The following is a 26,497-nucleotide window of genomic DNA, read 5'->3' on the forward strand; positions in this document are numbered from 1 at the left end:
GTCCTGTGCACCAGCTGAACATGAGGTTAGAAAGGAGCTTTTGGTCCCCTGCTGCCCCATAAGCAGAGTGTGGAAGGAAAAAAGCAGGAGAGAGTCCTGCAGTCTGGACCTCCCCGGACTGATGAATCACTTGCATGTTCTCACAAACAAAAAACAGTGCAATTCTCCATAAACTCAGATTTACATTATCATCTGGCTTGCTTGGAGTTCCACTGTTAGGGACACTGGGTATGTACAGTGGCAAAGCACGATAGTAGCCTGCCATCCACTTCCTGGAGCCCTAATATTTCTTCATGCAACATATCTAGACTTTCTTTCTATGTCCAAAGGCTTTTCCCAGACTGTGGGTACCTATGCCCTGGTTGTCCAAACCTTTGATTGTACCATGGGTTGCTCAGCACCCAAAAACTTGTTTTTTTTCTTCTGGAAGAAGACATGTCCTCGAATGGGGGTGGTGTGGTGCACTCATTAATCTTGCCCTAAAATGCAGTCAGGATGTGGCCAGGTGCATTTTGGACTTGGAAGCTGGGAAGAGCTCCTGGGCCATACAGTTTAGAGGTAACCATCGATGCCTCTGAGCAGGTTTTTCCTGCTGTAAGCTCCTTTGTAGACCTACACTCCATTATTCATAGTTACGTCCTCGAGGATCATCTAATATGTTTCCTGTTCTCCCTTCCAGTCCACATGCTTCAGACAACCGTGGGCAGTGTTTTTATTGTCCTCAGCCTACCAGCACCTCATAACGGCTTGCAAGCCAAAGCTGATGCCAGAAGTGAACAAAAAGCACATTCTCGTCTGAAATGCCTGTGCCCACAACGCCTCCCACTAATGAGCACCCCCTCTGCACCCGCTTCCCCCCCCTTTCTCTCTACTCCATGAAAACATGCCTGGGTTAAAAGAAAAAAAAAAAGGAAGAAATGGCTTTCCCACAAATTGCAGGCTTCTCCTGGTGTTCCAGCACTCGTGAAACCTCAGGAGCTTTTTACAGTGACTGAGATCAGAGGTAGGAAATCAGAGCTGAGGTCTGCTGTTGGGAGCAGATGCTCAAAGCTTCACGCAACTTTCCACCCCCTCCAGCTCGGTGCTGGGTACTCAGCGGGAGGCACTTGGCAGAGCTGGGGATAACTCAGGGAGTGCACTAACATCAGCTGGACTGATCCTTCCAGAGGTCTGGGAAGTGAACACCACAATTTAGAAATGTTAAAAAACTTCACCACACAGCTCACCTGCCCTTGAAAAAGCCACTTTGTCCCTGATGCTCACTCTGCCTATGTTCGTTCCCCTGGATCTACATTTTTTGCTTCAAAGACCACCTGCAATAATCTTCTGATGGGTCATCCGTAAGGAGCAGCCATGACTTACCCCAGCCAAATAATGTGAATCCCCAAAGATACTTCTTCTCTGAGAAAAATGCCATGAAGATGAGGCTGTGGAGATAGAGCCCTTCCACCAGGATCCAGTAGTAATTGGTTGCCAGGAAGTAGAGGAAGAAGGTAACCGCTACTTTACAACCCACCTGCAATGACCACAGAAAGACAGGGTTATGCTAAAACACGGTGTGAAATTCCTGTTCTGTGTAAATCCATGATATTTGCCAAGATGGGTCGGGAAACAAGGTGGAGAAAGGGAAAAAAGAGATCAGACAGCTCTGTTGCAGGGCTTTTACATGGAGGGGAGTCAGTGCGAGAGGAGAAGAGATGAACAATTGGGAAGGAAACTCCTCTGCCTGGCTTCATGTCTCCAACAGCAGGTGAGAGGGGAGAATTAGGTACAGGTGACCTGAGGTAGTCTCAGGTCACCTGTACCCAAATCAGGGGGAGAGTCTCAGGTGGTGACCTGAGACTCTCCCCCAGCCCAGCGATGAGGGACTCACCCACTTTTTAGAGTTTCTGGGTTTCCTCTTTTCCCCGTGACTCTTGGTCATGTTACAGAAAGGACGATGGCCAAGTCTCCTTGGTCTGGATGACCTGGTACCAGTCACTTCACCCAGACCCCCATCACCTGTCAGTGTGACACCCCCATAGCCCATGGAGAGACACAGGCACTGTGCAAAGTGATGGCCACATCCTGCCATGGGTGCCTGAGGCAGTGTCCTCCAGGCTGCCCATCCCTCCTCTCCGAGTGGGAAGATGCTAGATGACTTCTTGCAGAGTGGGGCAAAACTACCCTTGTTCCTTTTTCACCCCACTTAGGTTGCAAAGTGAGGGTTAATTGGTACAAAGGGACATATAGCACCTCCTGTTGTGAATGTGGGATGGATCCTACAAGTGCAGATGTTAGGAATTTAGGTAGTCCGGCTTCACAGGACACCTATAGCTACCAAACTCATCTCACAGCAGCAGCACGTCTCCATGCTGTCCCTTACTTAGACAGGAATATAGAGTAAGCACTGTAGCCTTTAAAGCAGCTTGCAGAAAATATGAATTATATACATCTTGTAAATAAAAGAGGAATTTTTATTCTGTCCAGCTCTTATGCTAATCATTTGCCAATCATAATGGATATGGACAAATTATATATATATGTACATATATATATAAACATGGACACATATGCATCTATTGTCTTTTACAGACAAAGTGGGATGGAATAGAATGAAGGTCAATTAAAAGAAATCCCCATCCAGGCTGAGCAATAACTTATATATTCACAAAAAATCATAATCTACCCGCACACAAAGAGCGGCAGGCAATAACTGGAAACAAGAGAAATAATTAATTGTTGCCTTCATCACACACTTGCCTTTCAACTCAGCAGAATGGGAAATGCTGTTTAATTGCTAATATTCAAATAATGAAATACATTATCCTAATTATTCCTAATAATGAGTCTACACCAAGGAAAACCAGAAAACAATGCCGTGAAATATTTTGTGTTCTTTTCAAATAGGGAGTGCATTGAAGCGCACTGAGTGCTCCAGCCAGAGACTTGCCAAATTAATTAAATGGATCTCTTAAATGGGAAGAAAACATGATTGCAAATTTCCATCTGGGGAGACTTGGACACACAGAAGGGCACTTTGCATATGCTGATTTTATGCTTAGACATAACCCCTCTTGTTCATAACCTGAAACAACATTTGGGGACACGCTGGAGCATAACGTAACTGGCCAAGTGAGTGCAAAGGGAGCTGTGCAGTAAAAGCTGACCGTGGCTATTTCCAGAATGGGTCCTAAGCTGGAGTCAACGGGCACAGCTCCCTGAAGGGGTCTGTGGCATAACAGCTGTCTTTGGACAGCAATCTAAGGATGTTTGCTGTGGGACAACTGCTGCGATTGCTGCCACTGTATGAAACTCAGACAATAGGGGTGTTTGTGGCCAGTAGCATGGGCTGTGAAAGGCACTTAGGAAGCCAAGTTGAACACACAGGAAAAAAGCTTGTGCTGTGGGCTGCAGTGCCACATTGCTAGAGCTGTTCTATTGGCATGCTTGAACTAGCTTGGATTTCTTTTTTTTTTGGGGTGTGCATTGAAGTTAATCCTTGATCTTAGATAGTGAAAACCTTCCCCCTGTCTCTGTAGCACCCTGCAGTGTGTGGATGAGAAGCTGCCACATCTAGGCTCAGCCCTGGGAAGTCTGTGATGAGGCCAGAGATGAGGAGAGGAAACAGCTTCAGCAGGTAGGGAGAACTTCAAAACCTGAGGGCAGGCTTCACCCCCACAGGGACACGGACAGTGCAGATGTCTCCATCTGAGCCTTCTGTGCAGTGATGAGACACAAGTACCTCTTGAGCCAAGTTCACCTGACCTTGCTTTAGTTTTCACTCTGGGATGTGGTGAATCATGCTCTTGACCACTGGCTGTGCTGACCAGATCAGTGTTGACTGCAGGGACACCAAGTTGACTAATGCAGACATCGGCTTTTATGCAGATGCAAGAACACTTGTCTGTTCTTGTGATAGTATAAAATCCTTCCAGTGTCTGTTCTAAAAAGTCTTTTATCAGAAATGGGAGTGATAAATGATATCAGGAGCAACCTGCTGTGGTTTGAAGTGAAGAGCGATGCCTACTGCTGACCTTCCTCACAAGCTACCTCTGCTCTAGACCTGGAATCAGGGCCAGGACTCTCCCAAAACACCTTGAACCAAGGCTGTGCTCTGTTCTGGCTGCCAGTCTGATGGCACTGATGTTACAGCACAGCAGTGCCTCTGTGGCTTCCACAGAGAGGAGCTCCAGGTCAAAAATCAATCACTTACCCATTGCAATAAAAATGTGTGATAGTTTAACACACCACCGAAAAAAGATGAGGAGTTGAATAGAAGGGACAGAGGCATGAGGTTTAGAGGGGCTGGCTGCTCTGGCAATACTCACAAACTGTGACTTGTCTGCTGGAGGTGCTTCAGTAATGGATTTCAGGTCTTCCTCAGAGATCCGCTCCATCTCCTCCAAAGCCGACCCAGAGTACAAGACCGCGTCCTTCACAAAGATGCTCATGGCTCTCAGCATGAAGGAGACAAACAGGTGCATGTGGATGTAGTTTCTAGTGCAGTGCAAACGCCTGGTGTGGAGGAAAGAGAGAAGGGTTGGGGCACATTAGTCTCTCAGTTGGATATATTCAGGGTCCCTTCTGCTTCTGAAAATCCCCAGCTCCTCTCCTTAGCACCGTGCCACCTCTAGCAGCGCTGGTGCCACTGCTGCCCTGCACTCCCAGTTCACCCATGAGGCTGGTAAATGGTTCAAAGCCTACTCCAGGGGCTTGGCTGCTGCTGGCTCTGCATTAGGACAACACAGTGCCTCTGCTAATTTAAGCTCCTCTGTTTCTGACTGAGAACTTTTGGCAAGAAATTAAGATGCATTTTGCTTGTATTGGGCCCGGGTAGTGAGCATGCCTGCAGTGAGCAGTGTGCGCAGTTAGTTTGCACCTAGAGGATGGTGTGTGTGTGGGGGGGGCATGTAACATGCAGTCCATGCTCAGGGTGTGCAAACCATGAGTGCAGCGTGTGTGCAGTGTGTGCAACCACTGTGCAACATGTGTGCAATGAGGTTGCACCTGCAGGACACTGTGTGCACAGTGCACGTGCACCTGGAGGCAGTGGGAAGTGCATTCAGTACGAAGCACATGCACAGGGCATGCACGTCTGAAATAAAGATGAATTTCCATGAATGCAGTGGGTGTGCAGTTTCTGTGCGGTGAGCATGCACCCAGTGTGCAGCACACGTTCAGGGAAGGTACACTTCATGTGCTGTGCGTGTGCAGTGTGTGCAGGGAGTGTGCACACGTGCACAGTGTTCAGTGCGTGGACAATGAGCGTGCATCAGGCATGCAGCCACTTCCAACATGTGCAGACATCAGGCAGGATACGTGCACAGCACTCACTGATACTAAAGTGTGCATCTGCATGTCCCTGTCACTGGTAAATTGATCCCTCATAGAAATCCACCCTCCTTTTAGGGTTAAATCCTGCATTCAAAAATTTCACACTTGTCTGCACTTCATGGGTTGCAAATGAAATGAGCTACAAAAGCTACAGAGCTTGTGGTCACTAAAAACCTTGCAGAGTTCCTTGTAGCATAAACTGCGTATTTTTGTGCCCACTCCAAATTCCATCCTGGGGTTCATGCTTGGACGGTGCTGGGCTTTTTCCTCTGTTTGCCATTACAGACACTATCCATTGTTTGGACATGTCAAGCAGTTTTGGGGCCCCAACCCAGCAATGGCTGCATTGCAGCTGCAGGTGAATGACCCCACAAATGCTGATTGTAAAGCGCTTTAAGGTCCTTTGGGGGGAAAAGCTGGAAGGTAAGAGGTGAATTAGACCTACTTCTATGAGGTATGTTTTAGAAAAAACAATCCTGCCTTTGGGGAGAAAGATGAGCTAACTGATATATTTGGAGTCCCTTTCCTGCCTCTGGTACCTGGTTAGCCATGAATAAATCAGCAAATGGATTTATACGTTCTTAAATCCCTAGCTCTAATACAGAAATAAAAATACAAGTGCACAAATAAAAACTATATATTTTTTTCCCTCTCTTTTTGGGGAGCTTGTTGAAGTAATAGCATGTGTTTCCTGTACTATTATAGTACAAATTAAGCCAAATGGAGCTGTTGAGGTGTAAATGAAGACGGGCTTTGCTCCCTGCATTTGGAATGTAGCCAGTGCATCTCTGGATTACGTATCATCTGGAATAAAGCCTGGCTTGGTCTCTGCTGCTGCTTTGATCCCTGGGACAAAGATGCTCCAGCACAGTCTGCTGTATAGCCTTGGCTGTGAGGTGCTCTGGCTGGGTGATGGAAGAGAGAGCATGCCTCCTGAAACTAGCAGCACTCATGCATTTGGTATTTTAACAACCTTGCCAGTGTCCAGTGGGAAATGGAAGAAGGGGGAAGGTCTGAGAGGACAGGAATGTGGTGGCCTTTGTGGGACATGGCCGTGTTTTGGGACTACACCATGCCAAGTGCCTCCAGGAGGGGTCTGCACTGGGATGCTCCACTATCCACACAAATCCTGCCATCCGCCTTTAGCTCACTGCTGAGAGATTTGGGCGGTGACAGAGCCAAAGGCCACACATTTTATTGCCAGTGGTATGTGTCCAGGGCTTAGCCTATGCTCGTGTGGTGGGAGCTGCAGGGTCCCTCTGCAGACACCACGTGGCTGTGTGCTGCATGGGGAATTTCCCTTCACAGCTGCTGTCTGGGCACTGCTGTCTGCTCTGAGAAGTTACTGCCAGCACCCAAAGGGAGGCAAAACTTGTGGCCCTGGTCACTGGGGGCCAGGACCCTGCTCTACCTGCCTCTGGTGACCCAAAGGACAAACTTCCAGCTGTGAACAAGATATTTCATCCTTCCCTTCCCACTTCGCAGCAAGAAGGAACAAAAGCCAGCTCTGTGGGCTGGATGGTGCAAGTTCAAAATGGTATTTTGGGATCTACGATGAAGAGGGTGGTCAGAAAATGAGAGTTAGATGGGCGAGTGGCCATTTCTAGCTCCCTAGGGCTCTCCACATGACTTGTGTATGGACAGGGTTCCCTTCAACCAGTCCCTCCTACATGAATATTTCAGATTAGAGTGGAATTCCCCCTGTGAAACCTCAGCCATCTAAAAATTAGCCATCTATGTCTAAGCTAATCATCTGAAGGAGAATTTTAGGGACAGAAAACCCTAGAAGGTCTTCTAAGTGAGACACGTCTCTTCTCCTGTCTTCCTGTTTGCTCTAAAGCTGGTTGAGAAAACTCCATTGCAGACAAGGGGAAGAAGTTCGGACATCCCTCCCCTCATCCCCCAGGAAGTTTGACCTAAGTGCCACTACCACAGCCCAAAGCACAGATGCAACCCTGCGTGGCTTGCTGAAGAAGCACACGCCACCCCCGTTTTATCCTTCGGGAAAGCCCGAGGCTTTTCCAGTCCAGCGACAACTCGCTTAGGTAAAAACAGAGCCGCCTACCTGAAGTATCCCAGGATAAGGACAGCAACTGTGAGGGATCCCAGAGAGATGGAGTATCCAACAGTATAAATCAAATAGAGGCGATCAAAGACCTCCTGCAGTACAAATGATGGAAAAAATAGCGTCACATTAGAACGCGTCCTCCTGCAGCGTAACACATCCATGGTAGCAGTACAGAGATTCAGGCTATCGTACCTGCTGGGGGTGTCCAGCTCTGGGTCTGGGAAACCTTGGGCAATCACACCTGTTGTTGTATTGGACATTAGGGCAGCTTGGAAAGGGGTATTCCTCTTTCCTAATGACCCGGGGGGAGCTGTGACTTTTGCAAGGGAATAGTGATGAAGATGGGCTGCTCTCACACCTGGGAGTTTTGCAGCATTTTCATCCCAAAGGAAACCAAAGCGCTTTACAAACTCTCAGCCAAATCCAGAGATCACTTGGCAATTTTTGCTTGAACAAATCAAACCTGGGACTTTTGCTGGAACAGCAAAATTTAGCCATAGGGCTATGCCATACCATTGCTGATTGACTGATGTCCAGGCTGTGGAGTGTCAACCCACCATAGAAAACATGGGGAGGGCATATTTTGGCTCAGGGTTTTGAGAATAACTCACATTTATTTATTTATTTACTTAAAAACAAACAAACAAACAAACAAACAAAAAAACACTATGACAATGGTTATCCAATCCAGACACAATTTTATCCAATAAAGACACAACTTAAGTTTGCCAAAGTCCCATTGGAAAAGGTCTTGTCACAGGAGAACTCACAGCAATTAATCCCGCAGTAATTCTTCTCTCTCTTGGCCCTCTATATTTTAGAGCTGGGTATAGAAACTTTGATCTATTCTTTGAGATATTGAGATGCTTTTCTTCATTTTGTAGCTGGGGTATGAAGCTTAACTTGGGGATTACTGAACTGATTGCTGCCTGGAAAGGGTTAAAAGGTCTGCCACTATCCTGGCTTGTATGCCTTTCATCGTCTGAACTTAGAAATAAACTCTGAAGAAACCAACCAATTCAGCATCTTTCTCCTTGCTCCCTCCTCCTCCAATCCCACTCCTGCACCCCCCCCCCCATCTTTCCCTCACCCCACCCACTGGGTTGCAATAAAATTCGTAACACTGGGCTCTGAATGACAGCTCTGATTTTGATTTGAGGCTAGAAATGCTGTCCTGGAATGCAAAACCTCAGCCCTATTACATCAGAATCCCCAGATATGTGAATGTTTCTTTGCGGTTTCCATTGGTAGAGTGGTGTGCTTGCCAATATTAATCTAGTGTGTATGTGTGTGCATGTATTTATATATATATTTTATACATATATATATATAGGGGGGTAGTAGGCACTAAAAAGTGAATGTTAGTAGGCTAGAGAGTTTTAGGAATAAAATTTATCTTGTTCCCTTCAAGGCCTGGTGCACATTTCCCACTGCCAGATTAGTATCTTTGGACTGGAAAACATTTGCCTCCATGGTGAAAGCTTTTTTTTTTTTTTTTTAATTTTTTTTTTTTTAATCTTACTCTGAGTTTTGGATTCTTGGTAATTCTTTGGCAATTCTGAGGTGTTACTACGCCCAGCTGAACAAAAGCGTCCCTGAGACCCATTCAGAAGTTGAACCGGAAAGATCCACGTTCCCATCAGACAACGACACCGTTGTAGCAGTGATGGCCTTGGGAAGGGCCTGCTGATTGGCTGGCAGGACATTTTCGGAGGCTGTGGTTAACTCCTCTCATTAACCACAGGGCCCCTTTTTGAAAGGATGTCGAGTCAGAACTGCCAAGACATACACATGCGTGCATGCATGCATGCTACTGGGCCTGTCTGCAGATGTAGGTGCTACAAATCCTACCCAGTGCCACAGTGGGGATCCTTCAGGGAAGGTGATTTTTTTTGGATGGAGGACTTGGGTCCTTGGGGAAGGCCTCAGAAGGTTTCCTAAAAACGTGGGGCTGCCAAAATGGCTTCATGGGGCAGCCCGTGGGAGTATAGCTCATGCTTGCTGGTTTCCAGGGGTGTTTGTCCTTGGGAATGGTGAGACATGGATTTACCCAGGAAAAAAAAAGAAAAAAGGCTTGAAGGGCAGTTCCAGGTCTCACTCATCTCCTAGCACAAGGGAGGTCCTAGCTCTGTGGAAACCACAATGCTGAATCAGGAAAGGTCCTCCAGGTAACAAAATATTGAGTCATCTGCCAGCTGAAACAACCACCATCATGGTCTGAGAAACCTCTTTTTCAAGAAGAGATGGATGGGACATCAAATAATTCACAGAAGACCACAGAAGTCATGCATGGTCAAGCCAAGCCATGGGCATAACCTCCATCATCTCAAGACGGCGTGCTACCTAACAGACCATCTTTACCCAATATACCATCCTGATACAGCTGGAGCTGAACTTAATGTCTCTAGCCAACCTGCCCTGAAGACACGCTGACCATCACTGGACATCCACTGACCTGGAGTGGCAACCCACCCTTCAGAAATCTGGCCTCACCACCCCAAAATATGCTGTTTTAAAAGGTTTGGTACTTAACCTGTGCCATTTAATTTGACCATTGCCATAATCCTTCACTGTTTCAACTGTTGATGCATGCACACTGAAAAAGAGAAGCTGAAAGGAAACTAAGGAAACCAGAAGGACAAAACCTCAATGTCTATGATTTAGATTATCAGCAAAAGATTGTAAAACTCATGATACAGTAACCAGATTAGGGAACACTGGTTTCATGGTCAGTGTCTTTGAATGTTGCTGTCTGCCCACTCCATCCCATGCCCTGTTGGGATGAGATCATGTTGGGGAAGGTGTGTGATGGATCTAATCTTCCTCCTTTATGTCTGCTATAGCTTTTCTGTGTCTCTTGCCTGTGCCATCTCCCTGGGAAGTACCCATATTTTCCCTTTCCCCTGCCAATGGGGGCTGCAAATGAACTTTTTGAAGGTGTTCACATGGCTGAGCCAGCCATGGTACTCCTGGAGGGATCTGGGCAGGACGAGGCCCCTCTGATGTGGCTGATCTGGCTTTGGGGGTGCTGAAATGAGTTCCCATCAAGTCATGCACCATGCTTCCTCTCTAGGTTGTGCTCTGTGGTGCTCCCAGGCACTGCTCACCCTAAGGGCCCTTCCTTTCCCCTATCCTCATGGCCTTGCATTGGATTTCCTCTACCAAACCACAGGAACTCATCTCGTATGGCCAGGTGAACTGATGAGCCAGCCCACCTGATCCTTCCCTTCCCACCTCTCCCCAGCCATAAATCAGAGACTGATGAACCACTAAAGGCATAAGTACTATTGCAGATGTATTGTGTGCTAAGCCTGTAACCAGAACTCCCTTTTTTCCCCTCCCTGCTGGTATGGTGGGAGACTTCCTCCCTGCTCCCCTTTGCATCTCAGCTTTCCGCCAGCCTGACCTCAGGGTAGAGACTTTACAGCAGCCGAATGGCTTCGGGAGAACAGGAAACCAAAACAGGGCTGGAGATGGCTTCTGCATGAACTCAGAGAGTGTATGGAAAAAAAAAAATAAATAAACAAAACCCAGCCACCACGGGCATCCACAGGCTGGATGTGCCCCCTCCCACAAAGGTCTCTGCATTCCCCACTCCCTGCGGTTTGGAAATCTTCCAAGTGTGTGACCCTCAGAGCAGTTGGCTGTTACATTTTCATACAGTGCTCAGGACTGAAGCTGACTCCTAATTTGTCCACTTCCACGGATGGGGAGGTAATTTGCATTGATCTGAGTCCAGAGGAAAACTGCTTTCCTCTGCAGGACAGCTTGGAGCTACGTCAGAGCACCAGGGATGGGGTTTCGAGGCCCCATCCCCTGTGAAACCATGGCTGTGCTTTTCCTCTTTCATTGCAGCCAGTGTAGAACAACCTGTATGAAGAGTACTTGTGCTCCCTCAACTTTCAGTATGAACCCATGGAGTCGTAGTGGATATGGTCCTCCAATTTGGTGTTAGAGGTCTGTGGTGTGGATGGTTCAATCAGAGCTGGTCACCTGAGGTCCGGGCTGCTGGAAGAAGGTATTTTAGGTAGAAGAAGGTATTTGACGTTTCAATTCATTGAAAAATTATGCGGTTCATCACAGAATGGTGCCCTCAGTCACCAACTGCATTGACTGGGTTGTCACTTACAGTAAGAGGAGCCCAGGGTGACTAGCTCAGATAGAGGTGTTTGGGTTTAGGTAACTATTCCATCCATTCAAGTCTTAGATAAGAGGTCTTGTCACTCTCAGGACTCATTTCTGTTGTCCTTGCACATGTCCCATCATTTTAGACAGCCAAGTGTCCTGCCTGGCTTCAAGCTGCTTTTGCAGAAACTAATGAGATTAACTAAGTCTCATATTCATATGGCATTCCCATGCAGATGTTTCTCATCCTCCAGGACATCTCATTTGACTCTGGACATAAACATAACCTAAGTTTCAGCAGCTGGATAAGGCCCTCAGGGCTTCAGTGTTTGTGTGCCCTGTTCCCCTCCAGTGTCACAGAGAGAGATGGAGGCGACTGGCTCAAACTGAGAAATTCAAATCAATGACTCCATGATTATATGATTTATTGTCTAGGTGGCTGGTGGAAAATTACATTCTGAACATCACTGCTTTGTGCCTTGTATCCAGCTTTCTCCTTTCAGACTTTTCCTTACCCCCTGCGTGAGACAATGGGAAGACTGCAACATTTATGCTGTGAAGCTGAAATGGATCCAGTGGTCTTCTGAGGGGTTGGCAGGCTGCGCTGAAGGGTGGGATTAGCAGTGTATTAGGATAGAAGAGTATGTAAGGACTTTCCAGATCAAGTATCTGCAGAGTTTCAGAAAGCTGCTGATTCAGATGCTGCTAATGACATGTTTGAAATTAGCAGGGACAGCATTTTACTGTTCTGAATGAAAAGAAATGCCAGAAAGTCTCTGTCACTAGCTCTAGTCACTAATTTTCTTGCCTCTTTTATTTATTTATTTTTAATTAATTAATTAATTAAATACTTATTTGTTGATTTATTTAGTAAAATGTGTCGCTTAAAAAGCTTAATGGCAGGGAGAAGGAATATTTGCAAAAGGCACAAAATAGTCACTGATTTCCAAAGCCTAAAGAAAACAATTGTGTTGCACATGGCCTTTTGTGATGTAATTCTGTTCTCCTCATCCACAGAGGTGTCAGGCACCTCAGCTCCTCACAGTCTGGCTAGGGACTGGGGAAAGAGTCAGCTCTCAGAGCAAGACACCTGAATTTAGCTGTTTAAATGTGTCTCCAAGAGTGCTGAGGGTCTATGTTCACATAATAGTCAACAAAGCAAGGTCTTCAAATTAGGTGCCTACACCCAAGTACCAGCTGCTGTGCAAGATGCCTGAGGGTATCCACGTGGACCCCAGACAGTGTTCCAGAAGAACACAGGTTTCATAGGTATCTGCCAGCCTTGTGCTGATGTTTTAAGTAGTTTAATATATCTCCAGTGGCTCTAGGTGCCCAAGTGTAGGCAAATTAATCAGACTCCCTTAACTGCAGTCACCAAAAAAAACCAAACCCAAAACCAAAAAACGAAAAGGGTGGGGGGTAGTTTACATCTCAGAAGCCAGCTGAGCTCTTGGGATACCCCATAGTAGCACATATTCCTGAAAGACAGCGCTCTTCCATGTCCATACATTAACTATGGTATACATAGCCACAGGACATCCTGGTGGCACAGACAAAATGTGCCCCAAATCTGCTGTTCACATTAATAGTGGAAAATTCTCCAAATACCATGCTACAGCCACATGCTCAGAATGCCCCATAGCTGCAAGCTTTTGGAGGGCTATGAGTAGGAATTTTTTTTTTCTTTGCTTGCAGCATTTATAAACTGCTCCTAAGCACCTACTATGGGTCAGCAGTAAATGTGGGATATGAGGGAACTATGTCTGACCGTGTGTGGCCTTTCTTGTGTTCTCATGTGAAGCTTTGTTATGTTACTGTCAGAAACCACCAGACTTTCTCAGCAGACTCTAGGCATAAAATATTATCAACAACACCACACTAAAAGGTGCTTCAGCATTTGCAGGAACCCAATGGACTTAAGACTATAGACATGAAATGAGGACTGCACGACAAGATTGCTTGCAAAAATAAGGGTCTCAATGATGCATTTTTTATTTCTACGCATACTTTAAAACAGCTATCCATCCTTCATGATGTGAATGCATGACACTTTGATGGTATTTCATCTGTGTAGCTCAGTATACACTGAATAAACATGCTTTATGCCATCAGTTTGAGGCTACACAAAGTTATTGGCTCTTAAAAAGACCCCAGAGGGCTCCAAGAACAAAGGCCAGGCATACAAGATCCTGTGTCTGAACAATGGAGTTTAGATAAAGCAGTCCTGGACCATGCTGTGCCTTTCCTATTGTGTTTGGTATGTGATGGGGTTCCCGAGGCCTCTCTGATTTCTCTGGGAGCAGTAAAACCACCATGATATAAACAAGCAGTAGGAGAGGAAGACGGGATTGGTGGGCTGAGGTTTGGTCTTAGGATGGTCCATCTTGCTAGGCTGGTGGTTTCCAAGCTGAGCTAACCTCCCAAGTAGCTGGCATATATTCCTCTTCCCCACGATTTCAGTAGATGTCACATTTACCCTTAAGCTCATCCTTGAAAACAGGATGGGTTTGTCCCATTTTCAAAAAAAGATGTGTTTGGCATAAGTGTTGCTTTTGGGGAGATGGAAACGGAGGAAATTTCTGCTTAGTGAGCAAAATATACCATTTTTTCTGCCAATGTCTGAAAAGGTGAACTGAAAAGTGACCATGCTGAAGGTGCTGCTGTTGGCTGGCTGCGTGAAAGGGAAGAGGTCCATGGTTTAAGTGTTATGCTCCTCAGAGAGATATTGCCTTAAATGCTGCCTGCTAATGCCAGGGCCTCACCAGGACTTCCCACATGTGCCGCATTTTATCCAAAGCCTGAGGAGCTCTGGGAAGACAGATCGCCCTGAATCCTATTGTTAAGGGAACCCAAGAAAACATTAAGGAGAGCAGCCAAAGGTCCTTTGAGCCCTGGTTCCTGTCTCCTCCCTGCCTCGGAGCTGAAATCTAGAGAAAAGTGTGAGAACTGAACAAATATAGATAAATATATATATGCAACTATGTGTATATATAGTATCCAACGATCCATCCAGTGATTATGTAGCAGTGCTGAATACCCTCTCCTGATGTTCAGCAGCCTGTGGCTCGGTGACATGAAGCACAGCAGACAGACAAACAGCTGGTGTTTAACCACACTGCCTTCCTCAAAGAGTGAACACCGGCCAATCTGTTCCCCTCCCTTCCCTCGTCCTCCTGTCTCTCTCTAAACACTGGAAGGAAAATAAACAAAGCAGGGCTGCCTGGTCAGGGTGCTAGGGTGGGAGGCCACAGATCTCGGTTCAGAGGCAGGGAGACCTCTGGAAAAGTCAGAGTGAAATTGGGATGGGGGATGGCCATGCACAGCTCTTGGGGAAAAAGCTTGGGAAAATTAGGGAAATAAGATTCTTGGAAAATAAGATTTCTCCTGCCTCTGCTACCCTGGTGAAAGGTTGTCTTAAAAGCAGAATATGAGAGTTCGAGGAAGCAGCCCGTGGCGGAGAGATGGGTTTCATCAAAAAGAAATCCATCTTATCTTCCTGTGGTGTGCTGCTAGGACACCTTCCTCTGAAACTCCTTCCTATCCCTCACTGAACTCCTGCCTTCTGCAGACCATGTCTGAGAGATGGGTCTTCGTGGTAAGATTGATGCTACCTGCAAGGTATTTGGGGAGACACGCTCCAACAGCCAGCTGCAGCCTACCTACTCCCCTGGTGAAAGAGAGGACATCAATCTGGGCTGTCAATCTGGCGTCCTTCAGCAGCGCTAATTTTCCCTTAGAAAACAGCCCAAGAGCAATTGCTCACTGGGCAGTTACGAGCTGTTAATTCTCCCGGCTCTGATGGCTTTAGCATACTTTGCTAATTTCAGAAAGCGGTTTCCTTGCTGCTCTGTGTGAAATAATCCTATTTATATGGTTCAGGAAAAGGCAGCGAGAGACACAAACTTTCTTTGGGGCTCTCTGTATACTGCTTTGGTCAATCGTATAATTATCCCACAGTGGCTAAAATGAGAAAACTACACACCTAAACAAACATGCGTGGACATATATATGTGTATGTGTAGATGGACGTGGGTGTTTATTTAGGTCTGTGTATCTGTATATAGAGCTATCTATTGCTATTTCTAGGGACAGCAATGCAGATATATATAGATAGTTGCAGACAGACATTTTTTTCCTAATGCTTTCTAATGCATGGCTTCTTAAAATTTTCTCTGGTTACATCTGCTCAGATGCTGTCCTACTCGGAGTAGTAGGACAACATCTGAGTATTTTGATCTCCTTTCAAAATGTTGGTTAAATGCAGCTGTTACTGGTGACGCAAAGATGCTGTTCCCCAGGGGGGGAAATAATAATAGAAAACAATCTCTCTCTAAAGACGACTAGACTATCTTGCCAAATTCCCTGATTCTGACATCTCTTGACATATTTACTTCAAGAAAAAAAATCAAAGGAAGGTTTATTAATACCAGTGCTTCAGAGCCATGCTTGGGTGTGAAAAACAAGAGCCCTTCCCTGCATTCTGAAAGTCATCCCCCAACCAAGAAAAAAAAAAAAAGAGGGTTGTTCCTTTTTTTATTTTCTTTTATTTTCACAGTGCTTTTCATGCCGTAAGGCCCAGTGGATGTATATGCATTGTTTCACTTGTTACTAAAATGCAGCTAACTCTGGGACAAAACATGGCAACTACACAACAGCATGCAGCATCACTGTGAGGTGAGCGCAGGGCTGGGCAGTGGCCTCATGCAAATACAAGGTTAATAATAATAATCATGAATAAAAAGTGTTGTTGAAAGGCTTGTCGTAATCAAAATTCAGTTCAAAAGCTGGGAGAAGTTTCCATTATTCCTAATGCTCTTTGGCCTGGGCAGACATCACTTAGGCAGTACCAAACTGTCCAAGTAATCTGAACACTGAAGGTGGGCTAATTTGCGTTGTCATTAAATACCATCATATCCATCTCTGTGTAGCTAGAGCAAAAAAGTAATGGCAAAAGATGACGGAGCCTTGTGAACAGAATAATGATGATAATAAGGTTCTCGGGAAGGTTTAATTAAAACAGTTCATAAAAGTAGAGGTCATAAGGAGGAGTAATTTTTTCAAGCAGGGGCAGAGCAGTGAACAAAAATGCAACGTGACCCCTCATCTAATGTTTCTCTGGTAGGAAGCACTGCCCAAGTGCCTCATCTGTGAACTGACCACCTTTGCACTGAGGGGACAGACAAATACATGAAATCCAGGGAAAGAGATGTTTGTTTTTTTTTAGTATTTTTTTTTTTTCCAGCCTAGGAGCAGAAGGTCTCTGTTTCTCCCTTGTGCAGGTAAGAAATGGACAACTCTCTCTTCTTTGTACCCTTTGTACCCTTTGCTTTACCATGACTAAGTCGCCCCCACTTCAAAATGAGAGGTTTAAAAGAAACAGCCTCCTTTCCATGGGGGAAATCTAGGAGACCTGCTCAGATGGAGAGGTCTGCAGGAGATGACTCCCACCACAAGACATGGCTGAGAGTGATGAGAAAAGGGAGATGAAATGCCAAGGATTTGATGTGACCTCGTAAAACACTGAGTGAGGTGCTCAATAACTCCAGAAACTTCTCAGAAACCTCTAGGGCTAAAATAGCTCTTCCCTCCACATGTACTGGGAGGAGACATGTCCTGCTAAAACTGTTCTAAAACCAGACGTCTTCCAGTGCTGAGGAAACACACTTTGCTATTAAATAGCTGGAGCAGCACCTGGTGAATGCAACCTTGTGTGTTCCTTGACTGCATGATACAACACATGAAAATGCAGAAATAATCTCTTTGCTTACTGAACAATTTCATTCTCTATCTTTGGAGATATTCAAAGTTTGTCTGGACATGGTCTGAGGCAATCTGCTCTAGGTGGCCCTGCTTAAAGAGGGTGTTTGGACCAGATGACCTCCAGAAGTCCCAGCCTCAACAAATCTGTGATTCAAATGTTGCTTCACCGGTGAAGAAAAAATAAAAAAACCTATGTTTTAGTTGGATTTAAAATTAAGAACATTCTCCCAAAGGGACTGTGTGTCATTTTCAAGCCTGCTCCCCGTCGTGAAGTTTGTGGTTAGATCTTTATCTCCAACTGTCTGAAAATAACCCTTGCTGCAAATGATCAGTCCCTACTACCATATCCCATATCCAAAGAGGACATCTCCCAAATACCACTGAGAAACAGAGATTTCTGCTAAATACTTCACAAATTGCGAATAAAGCAGCAGCTGCACGAGGGTGGAAATGTCTTTCTCTGTGAAAGAAGCTCACACCCTCTCAGGTGACCCCACTGACAGCCAAAAAAAATTGCATCTGCAATGCACTTGTCTTGAGAGAAGTTCAGAAGCACTGCATAACCACTACCCAGCTGGGCCCAGGCAGAAAGTTGAAAATGTCAGCTACTGATTTGCCTGTCATCTAAATGTAAAGTAAGAAAAAACAATGCCCACAGATCTGATATGTGTGTATATATATGCATATATATATATATACACTTGAATGTTTGCCCAGGAGCATACCAAACCCTCTCCATGTGCTAATGAATCTCTTTTCTAACTTCTGGACTAGTGTCTCTGCTTCAGGATTGTGATTACACAAGAATTAGTTCAAGATCTGCTCTCGCATGCTCATGTTCTTTAGCACTGGACTTTTCCCTCACCCATCTCCAGTGAACAGACCATGTAAAACTTCTGATGCTGTAGCTTATACCTTGCCACCAAGAGGTTCTCTGATAGACACCTACAGAAGCAGGATCAGTAATGATTTGATTGACACAGGTTTTAGCTCTCTGCTTGTGCATTCCCTTGCACAGACAAGCCCATACACAAGGGAATAATTAATAATAATCTACTAACAAAAGTATTGTTTGGTGGGAAGAGGGAGTCTCAAAGACATGGAACACAACATCTAACCACTTATTAGTGCTTCTGTGCCTGCTCCAAGTTTCCCCAAGATCTCTTTACAAATGGGATTGTGGCAGCTGGGGGAACCCTTCCTGGCTTTGAGGACAATTTCCCATTCTACTAATTCCCATCAAAACAAAGATGTGGCTTTGGCAAGCTTGGATGCAGTCTCCAACAGGAGGCAGTAAACTAGAGCTCATCAAGGGTTTTAAGTGAGACCGTGCTCCTTAAGCTAGCCCTGGATGAGGGGCTAACCCCATGCCCCGTGCCCCAATGCAATTGCCTACCCTTTCCCTCGTCTCGTTGGTGAGGAACTTGGCACATTCACTGTAGTTTGCCCAGGTGCGGTTGTTGCCTGGGACCAGCTCCCAGCTTCCATTCAGGTCACACCGGCGATAAGCGTGGCCTGGAGAGAGAAATGAGAGAGAGTCTAAATGAGGCTGGTAGAGCAGGAGAACCTCTTCCAAGGGTGCATACCATCAACCACAATGCCTCTTGCCAGCTTTGAAGCTCAGCTGCAAGAACACAGTTCCCATCTCCTTTGCAACCTCATTAGTTTTCTGACTGAGAAACCCCAGGCAGCTAATAAGAAGTTGCACTTAGTTTAGATCAAGATATTGGTTCTAAAACAAAGGGGAGAAAATGCAAAAAGTTCCAAAGCACAAAATCATTCTGCAACTTTTTCTACAAAACAAAACAAAAAAAATAAACAAACAAAACAAGAGCAAACAAACAAACAAACAAAAACCCACAAAGACAAATGAGTGATCTTCATTTTGCCACTCTTAACTTTACTGATTGAGTCCATCTTGAGGTAGGGTTTTCTATGGCTCCCTTTCTCATGATGATGGGGAAAGGGGAGGAGGCATGAGTTCATTTCGGGATTCAGCTTACAGATGGAAACATCCATGTTCAGATGTGTGTGGGGGCACAATTGCATGGGCTGTGTGTAAAAAAATCCTATTACAGTTAATAGGGATGAGACCAATCAAGAGATATATCTTTGAGGGTTGGACCCAACGGTCTCTTCAAGTCCCTTCCAACCCCTACAATTCTGTGATTCTGTGATCTGTCCAGTGACTACAGAAGGACAGTTTGTAGAGATAACTGCTTCTAAGAGTCTTTCTATGACCCCCACCCTGTGTGACTTGACCAGTGGATGCCAATGAGGTGGGTAATCCATGTCCTGCTGGGTTGTGGAAGAAAAAGGGATGGATCACCTGTTCCTCCTGGCTCCTCACATGAAATCTACGTGCTTGGGGTCTCCGAGAGAGGACATCTGTCAAGGGTTAAACTGGCTCAGCTCAGTCTCTTATAGAAAAGGCAGAGCAGGCTATGTGCAACCAGAGTGCGTGGAAATATAATTACTTGTTTTCTGAAAACAGCAGCGGTGCTCTGCTGGGAACATATAATCTTAATTCTCTAATTTCATAGGCTTTGGGTGCACAGCTTTGCCTGAGAAAAGAGAATACACTAGCTTTGAAAATACTCTGAGGGGCGAGTGTGCTTCAATTGCTTCTAAAAACATGCACAGACTTTGTGGCACCAGAAGCAAGCCAAGAAATGTGCTGCCTGAGGGAAAGTGAGATAGGGAGGAATTCACATGTTCTGGTTACTAGCGCTGCTCTCAGATAGCCACCGTAGGGGTCTGGACAGAGAGCAGGGGTTAGAAGCAACAAACTGGTGGAGTGAAGAATACAAATCGGGAGGATATCTTGTAGATTTCCATTGCTGCAGAAAATTTGTTGCAGCAAACAGATGTGGGTTTGAGACACCCCAGGACTATCTAGTTGTAGTTACCAGCCATTGCAGTCTGGATTTGGCAGGTGGGAAATTTGGGATATTTTTATGTTATAATAGTGCTTTTCTTTTTCTCTCAACATAAAATAAAATAAAATAAAATAAAATAAAATAAAATAAAATAAAATAAAATAAAATAAAATAAAGTGTCTTTACTCCTTGTTTGTTGACTCCTCTGCTTAGATGGGAGTCACCATGTGATAAGCAAAGGATGTTACAAAGGATTTCTAATTCTCTGACTACCAGGTCTCTCCTTGCTGTAGATTTCCAGGCTGTGCTGATGCTGAGGACAGCACCTACCTTTGTGATTGAAGTCGTAGATGTACTCAGGACATGGCATAGCCACCACTTTGCCCGGCACACCTTCTGGCCAGCAGACAATGCCATCCCACTCAGGAAGACAAAAGCCATCTGTAGAAGAGAAACAAACATAAAAAGGAGTCACTCGACCTGCAGAAGTGACATTAATCCCTCAGATCCAGAGTTTTGAAAGGGCTGTCCATGAAAAAGCTGCCAACACTGCTCTTGGGATCTGGTGGGTAGCGTCCCTGACCATGGCAGGGGGATGGAATGAGATAAACTTTAAAGTCCCTTCCAATCCAAGCTGTTCTCTGGTTCTGTGATTCTGGAAGCTTGCTTTTACCTGTGAGCTGGAAAAGAACAGAAATGGAGCAGGAGAGCAGAGTGGAGAACAGGAGGACTTGAGCACTCAGGACTCAGCAGACTTACGGGCAACCTGGAGGTGGCCAAGGGAGCTTGGCTGGGTGTAGGCTTGGTGTGGCAGCACAGGTTTGAGCCTGGGCTACAGTCCATATCAAGGAGATAAATTATGTTGGGGCTACATTATTGTGAGGCTCATCCCAAGCACTTCAGGCCTCCCTGAAAGGCACTCATTCCCACAGATAAGATAGGTTGTGATTTCATTCCTAGAGACCATCAATCCAAATTCAGCTATCATCTTTACTTATCTTTTGCATCAGCCTGTGCTGTGCTGCACCACAATGTTTTGCTGCTTTCTCATATGGGTTTGCTTGCCCGATTTTGACTCCATTAGCCTGATCTTCCCTTTACCCCTGTTTCCCTGGGATGTCATCATGGGGCAAGATGCAGACCATGCACTGATTGATTTGGAGCTGTGCCCATGCTAATTGCCTGGCAGTGTACACATGCTGATTGACCGTCCTCTGCCTGCTGCCAAGCACAGCATAGAAAGGTTGAATTTTCCCAGCTTTTCCCCTTGCTTTCTCACTAGTTTGTGTTTCTGCCTTTTTGTGTTTCTGCCTAGTTTGTGTTTCTTCCTGCTCAGTTACCAATTTTCACAAAATGAGCAGAAAGAGAACGGGCAGGTGAAGAATATCCTGGGAGCTCTCTGTGGTACCACTTTGAAAGGCTAAGTGCTACTTCCTAACTTTTTGGGAATGGAGTGGTGGGATGGTTGTTAGTGGATTTTTCTTTAAATCATTTTTGTTATACCTTTTGTTCCATGAAGAAAGCTCAAATACATGTACACTTGAAGGAGAAACCCTGTCTCCCCCCAGGAGGTCTCCTTCGTCCTTCTGCATATGATAGTTACTTTCAGAAATCTGATTTATGTGCTTAGTGCAAGGAAAAGGAGAGGCACAAACTGAGAAAAAAGCCCTTTCTCACTTTTACACCTACTTTTCTAAAAATTGATGAGTATGTGTAAGTAAGTATTTAAAGTACTTTAATTCTTATTTTGCAATTTGCTGGAACTTGAGAAGTAATTAAGCAGGTCTTCTATCACTTGGAAATCATGAGAAACTTTGCTTCTCTCTTCACTAATAGAGGTCCTGGGCAATCCTGCAGAGTGCCCTATTGAGCAGGTGGGCTGAGAGGAGTCAGGAGGGAGTCTGCTCCCCGTGGGGTTTGTCACTGGCTTCCGAAACAGCTGAGAGAGCAGCACTGATGTATTTGGTGTGCATGGGACAATGCCACCACTTGCCCATATTTGAAGGGCCAAGACAACCTTTAGGCTGCTAGAAAGCTGTGGGAAATGACCCCGTGTTCAAGACTACTTTAAGTAGAAGGAAGCCAAATCCTTCCAGCTTGTTGGTCGCCCCTTTCCTGCAGCTTTTATTCCTAAGCTCCCATTCCCATGGGGGAGCATGTTCCCATGCTGACGTGTGGTTCAACGTGGGCTGTTTCCCATCCCTGAGGAGTCTGGGAGGACTATGCCCCAAATTTAACCTAGTGCTGGCGTACTCATTTCATTTGGGCTGTATTAACCACCAGTTAAAATCCAGCTACAGTAGCATATTTGAAGTGAAAACCAATCGCTGGTGAATCTGCTCCAGCTCCACTTTCCACTTTACAGAGCCCCTGGGCTCTGTACCAATGGCAGTCCACAGAAAGGAGTTTATCAGAGGCATATAAAGTGCCTGACAGAGAAAAATTACATGAGAATCAAAATAAAATGGAACAGCCTGCTCTTATCTGCAAAAGAGCTCCACTAGCAAAGAAATGATAAGCATGGTCAAGATCTCAGAGTGTTTCATTAATATCAAAGCTGGTGCTTTAGTAATATTTCACCCGAACAGTAATTTATCCTTTATAATGCATGTGCTCTCACAAGATTAAATAAGAATCCAGGTTTGCTTTAAAAACCTTTAGCTGGTGTGGTGCCCTTCAGGGTCAGAGATGACAGTGATCAATTCACTTTGCTGGCATTTTTGGACATGAAAAACATCAGAAAAGCTCATAATTTGACAGCCGATTCCTTATCTTTCATTTAGTGTTAATGAAAAGGACCAGACTAATCACCCTCTATCTTTTAAAGCATTTACTAGGAGTGGGGGAAGAGGAACTAGAATTCCTTGGCATCGGTGTGATAAAAAGGAGGAAGAAGTTTATTGCATGATCTCTGCTCTGAGTCACATTAGAGGAAGATTAATACTAGATTTCCTATTCATGAAAACTGCGTAAGCCCTGCCATTTGGCTCATTGTGTTGCAGGATAACTTACACCATGAAAAATAGTTTATTTATTTTTTTTTTAGTTCTCTCTAAAGATCAAAAGAAAAAGGAAAAAAATGCTCCACAAAATTTGGATTAGGTCAAGATGTTATTGCTTCTGAGTTCTTTCTGCAGACAAGAAAATAAATAAAGATTTCATTTAGCTCTTAAAGTGCTCTTGATTAAAATAAAATAATTCGTCTTACAAAATAAATAAATTTGGGTAGATTTTAAAACGAACACTATGGAGAAGCAACAATGAGGAGAGGAAAAACAGTGATCTAAATGACTGCTCTGGAAGTCCTTTTACTTTTCTAATGTGTTCAGAATGACTTGCAAAGTTCAGCCCTCACTCGTGAACAGTTTCATTAAATATAGCACAGCAATTTTTGTCCAGAAAATGTTAATTTGAAAAAGTGTCTGGTGGTACTCCTTCCCCATTTTGTAAACATACCCCCCTCACACACTTGCAAATGGACAAATGCAAAGGAAAACTGATACTTTCTGGATAAAAAAATATGAAATTATTTACTTTTGGTTCTTTATTCCCTACTGTCAACCCCCACAGAAGCAGAGGGTTGAAGGTGCTGCGCAGGAAACATGGTTCAAACTGGCATTGGGACCCTGGTGGATGGCTGTTTTATCACGTGGACAATCTGGGGAACCACCAGCTGCCCCAGAAATCTGAAAAAATATCATCTCTGGCATATCTTGGTGCATCTGAAATCTTCTAGTGCTTCTATGCATTCACCCATGGAACTGATTTTTAAAGCCATCAAGGATCTCATGGGACTCAATCTTCAGGAACCATCTTTTACCCCTCAAAATTGCAAATGAATCTGTTGCCACTATTATGAACTGTTATGGCACAAACATCTTAAACCTCTTCTCCAACTCTTCATCCTCCACTGCTTCTCCCTCCCAGCTCCGTGCTTTGAAAACTCATTTCAGCCAAATTCAAAAGAGGGGTAAGAAATCTCATTTGTCATTTCCTTCCTGCAAATTTCTCTGGGAGCGATGATTTGTAGAGAGCTCCACCACATCCTTTCCTGCCACCATCACCTCACTGTCTCTCTGGTCTGCACAGCAGACACCTTTACAATAAATTTTGCTTCAGACCACTGGTGTGATAATCGGGAGCAATTGAGACTAAATTCTGCATCTTCTGCCTCCAACTTTCCTCTGTTTTGCTCAGTCTAGAGATCATTTGGCAACAGAGCTGGTGATGAAATGGAGACGAAAGGTACCACATATTCCATTGGTATTGTGCTGGAATCCAAACAAGACTTTTTGTTTTTCTGTTTTCCCAAATGCTTCCTCCAAATGTTTTTTCTTGGTTTAGAAAAATATTAACACTACTAGTAACTTGGCTCCTTCCTGCTGTGTTCCTTTTCTCCTGGTCATTTCTCAAAACAAATCTACATTGAATTACAAGAAAAAATCTGAAAAATGGTGAGGAGATTCAGGAAAACAATATAAAAATCCACAAGCTGACAAGTTTTCCTGATGACTATACATAAATATATATATATAAATTTTATAACCTTTATAGTTGTCATAACCTTTAAAGCTGTCATTATTATTATTATTAATTATTATTATTATTATTACTATTATTTTAAGATCCAACACCTGCAAGTAACATGCTTTTGCCATGCTAAAAATAAGTAAGGCTCTCCTGAGACACTGTTAATGTTTAGAAGCCCAGATCATCAGAAGGGATCCTGTTTGTTGTAAATGTTGAGCTCTTGACAAATTCCTTTTTTTGGTGAAAAATAGTTTGAGGGTTCAAATATGCTGTTTGGATCAATGCAAGTGGGCAGCTTTGGGAAAATAGGTTGCATGTTCCAAGTGAACTGGGAATGCTAAACATTTATTTCCTTGGAAGAAATAGTAGAATTCACTGAAGATGTAAGTCAAAAGGAATGCATAAACTTTAAGAAAACAAGTAAGTCTCAAACATATCCCACATCCTAAGTGTCTTGGATGTGTATCAGTCATTTGGGCAATGCTGGATGGAGGATATGGCTTGTGTTTCAGGCATGTATGTAAATGGGAAAAGCTCCTTTGATTCAGAGATGTAGCTGTAACTTAAGAGTGGAGACAGAGAAGGGAGGAAAGGCACCAGAGATTCTTATGTTTGCAGGACATCACCAACAACTCCAGTGCTTGTGCATGACATCGTGAGCGACTGGGAGTAAAGTAAGACTTTTTTGTTCTCTGGAGTCTTTACAGATGCTTCATCCTGGTGTCTTTCTTTCAATTCCTCTGGTTTGATATGAGTTCAGGGAGACACAATGATTGTCCTTGTGGAGGAAGTGAGGAGCAGTGGTTTTTCTTGGAGGCTGCACATTCAAACAGAAATGATGTTGGGACTGCTCCCTCACCCTCCATGAGTTCAGCCTCTGTCACCTGTAGCAGAAGAGGTCTGGGATCTGTGTTTGAAGAGTTTCTGAGTTTGCCACCAGGCAAAAAACCTAAGCTCTTAAGATGGGTTAAGAAAACCCACCTTTTTTAAGTAGCCTTATGGATCCAAATGATATCCTGTGTGGTTGTCTCAAAAGGAAGAGATGCTCATGGGGCAACCTGCTTTGGCTGGAAGTCCTGTGGTCCCTGTTGCCACCAGGGCTGGAGAGGGATATTGCTTTCACTCACTGGATTTTGGTCACTAACAAACACATATTCAAGCCTGTGTTCTCTGCCTAGACTCTTAGACTACAAAGCTACCACAGTGAGATTAGTAGAAGTCAACTGCTGAGGCTGGAATCAAAGCTTTGTCTCCTAAGGTATATTCTGCTTCTTCATTCTGCTGTAATTTGCTAGAGGAGGCTTCACAGGTCCTGAGATGTCCTTGCTAGTGTCAAAGAAAACTGGGGGAAAGTTTGTAAACTCCTTTGGCAAAGAGAAACAGAAAGAAAATTCTTCCAGCAATGGGGAAGGACTAGTAGAGTGAAAGAATTTGCTGCTGGCTCTGAAGGAAAATAAATAAAATAAAATAAAATAAAATAAAATTAAATTAAAATAAAATAAAAACAAAGAATTAGAAAGAAGGTTTTTCTTATCCTGTTGGTAAGCCTTATGAATGGAGATGAGCTCTGAAAGTGAAAGAAGATGCACAAATAAGCATGTGCAAACTGGCAATGAAAAAAGCTCATTCTGGAAATTAAGACAGAGCTTCTGCCCTTCAGATGATCTTGCTTGGGATAAGAACTCTGGAAAGAACAACAGGTTTTGTGTCCCTAAGGTGTTAAGGTGGCTTCTGATTACATAGAATGGACGCTGCAACACTTGGGTGCAGCAACTTTGTATGTACAAAGATGCCAACACAGCCCTTCCTATAAGTACTT

At 44.5% G+C, this 26,497-nt stretch overlaps 1 protein-coding gene across 2 annotated transcripts in view; it reads right to left on the reverse strand.

Annotated features, from left to right (window-relative positions):
- Window positions 1-26,497, reverse strand: part of PTH1R (parathyroid hormone 1 receptor) — a 67,635-nt gene that overhangs the window by 25,623 nt on the left and 15,515 nt on the right. The window contains exons 3-7 of one of the 2 annotated variants that reach the window (XM_084507663.1): window positions 20,479-20,589; window positions 18,666-18,784; window positions 7,382-7,476; window positions 4,311-4,497; window positions 1,363-1,516 (exon numbers count right to left, since the gene is read on the reverse strand). In XM_084507663.1, the coding sequence (XP_084363789.1) occupies window positions 1,363-1,516; window positions 4,311-4,497; window positions 7,382-7,476; window positions 18,666-18,784; window positions 20,479-20,518 (595 nt within the window). In that variant the 5' untranslated portion in view covers window positions 20,519-20,589. Of the gene's footprint in view, window positions 1-1,362; window positions 1,517-4,310; window positions 4,498-7,381; window positions 7,477-18,665; window positions 18,785-20,478; window positions 20,590-26,497 lie in introns of those variants that run through there. The other variant, XM_084507664.1, reaches the window with a different exon arrangement.

This window comes from Aythya ferina, assembly GCF_964211825.1.
Source record: "Aythya ferina genome assembly, chromosome: 2".
NCBI classification, from domain to species: domain Eukaryota; kingdom Metazoa; phylum Chordata; class Aves; order Anseriformes; family Anatidae; genus Aythya; species Aythya ferina.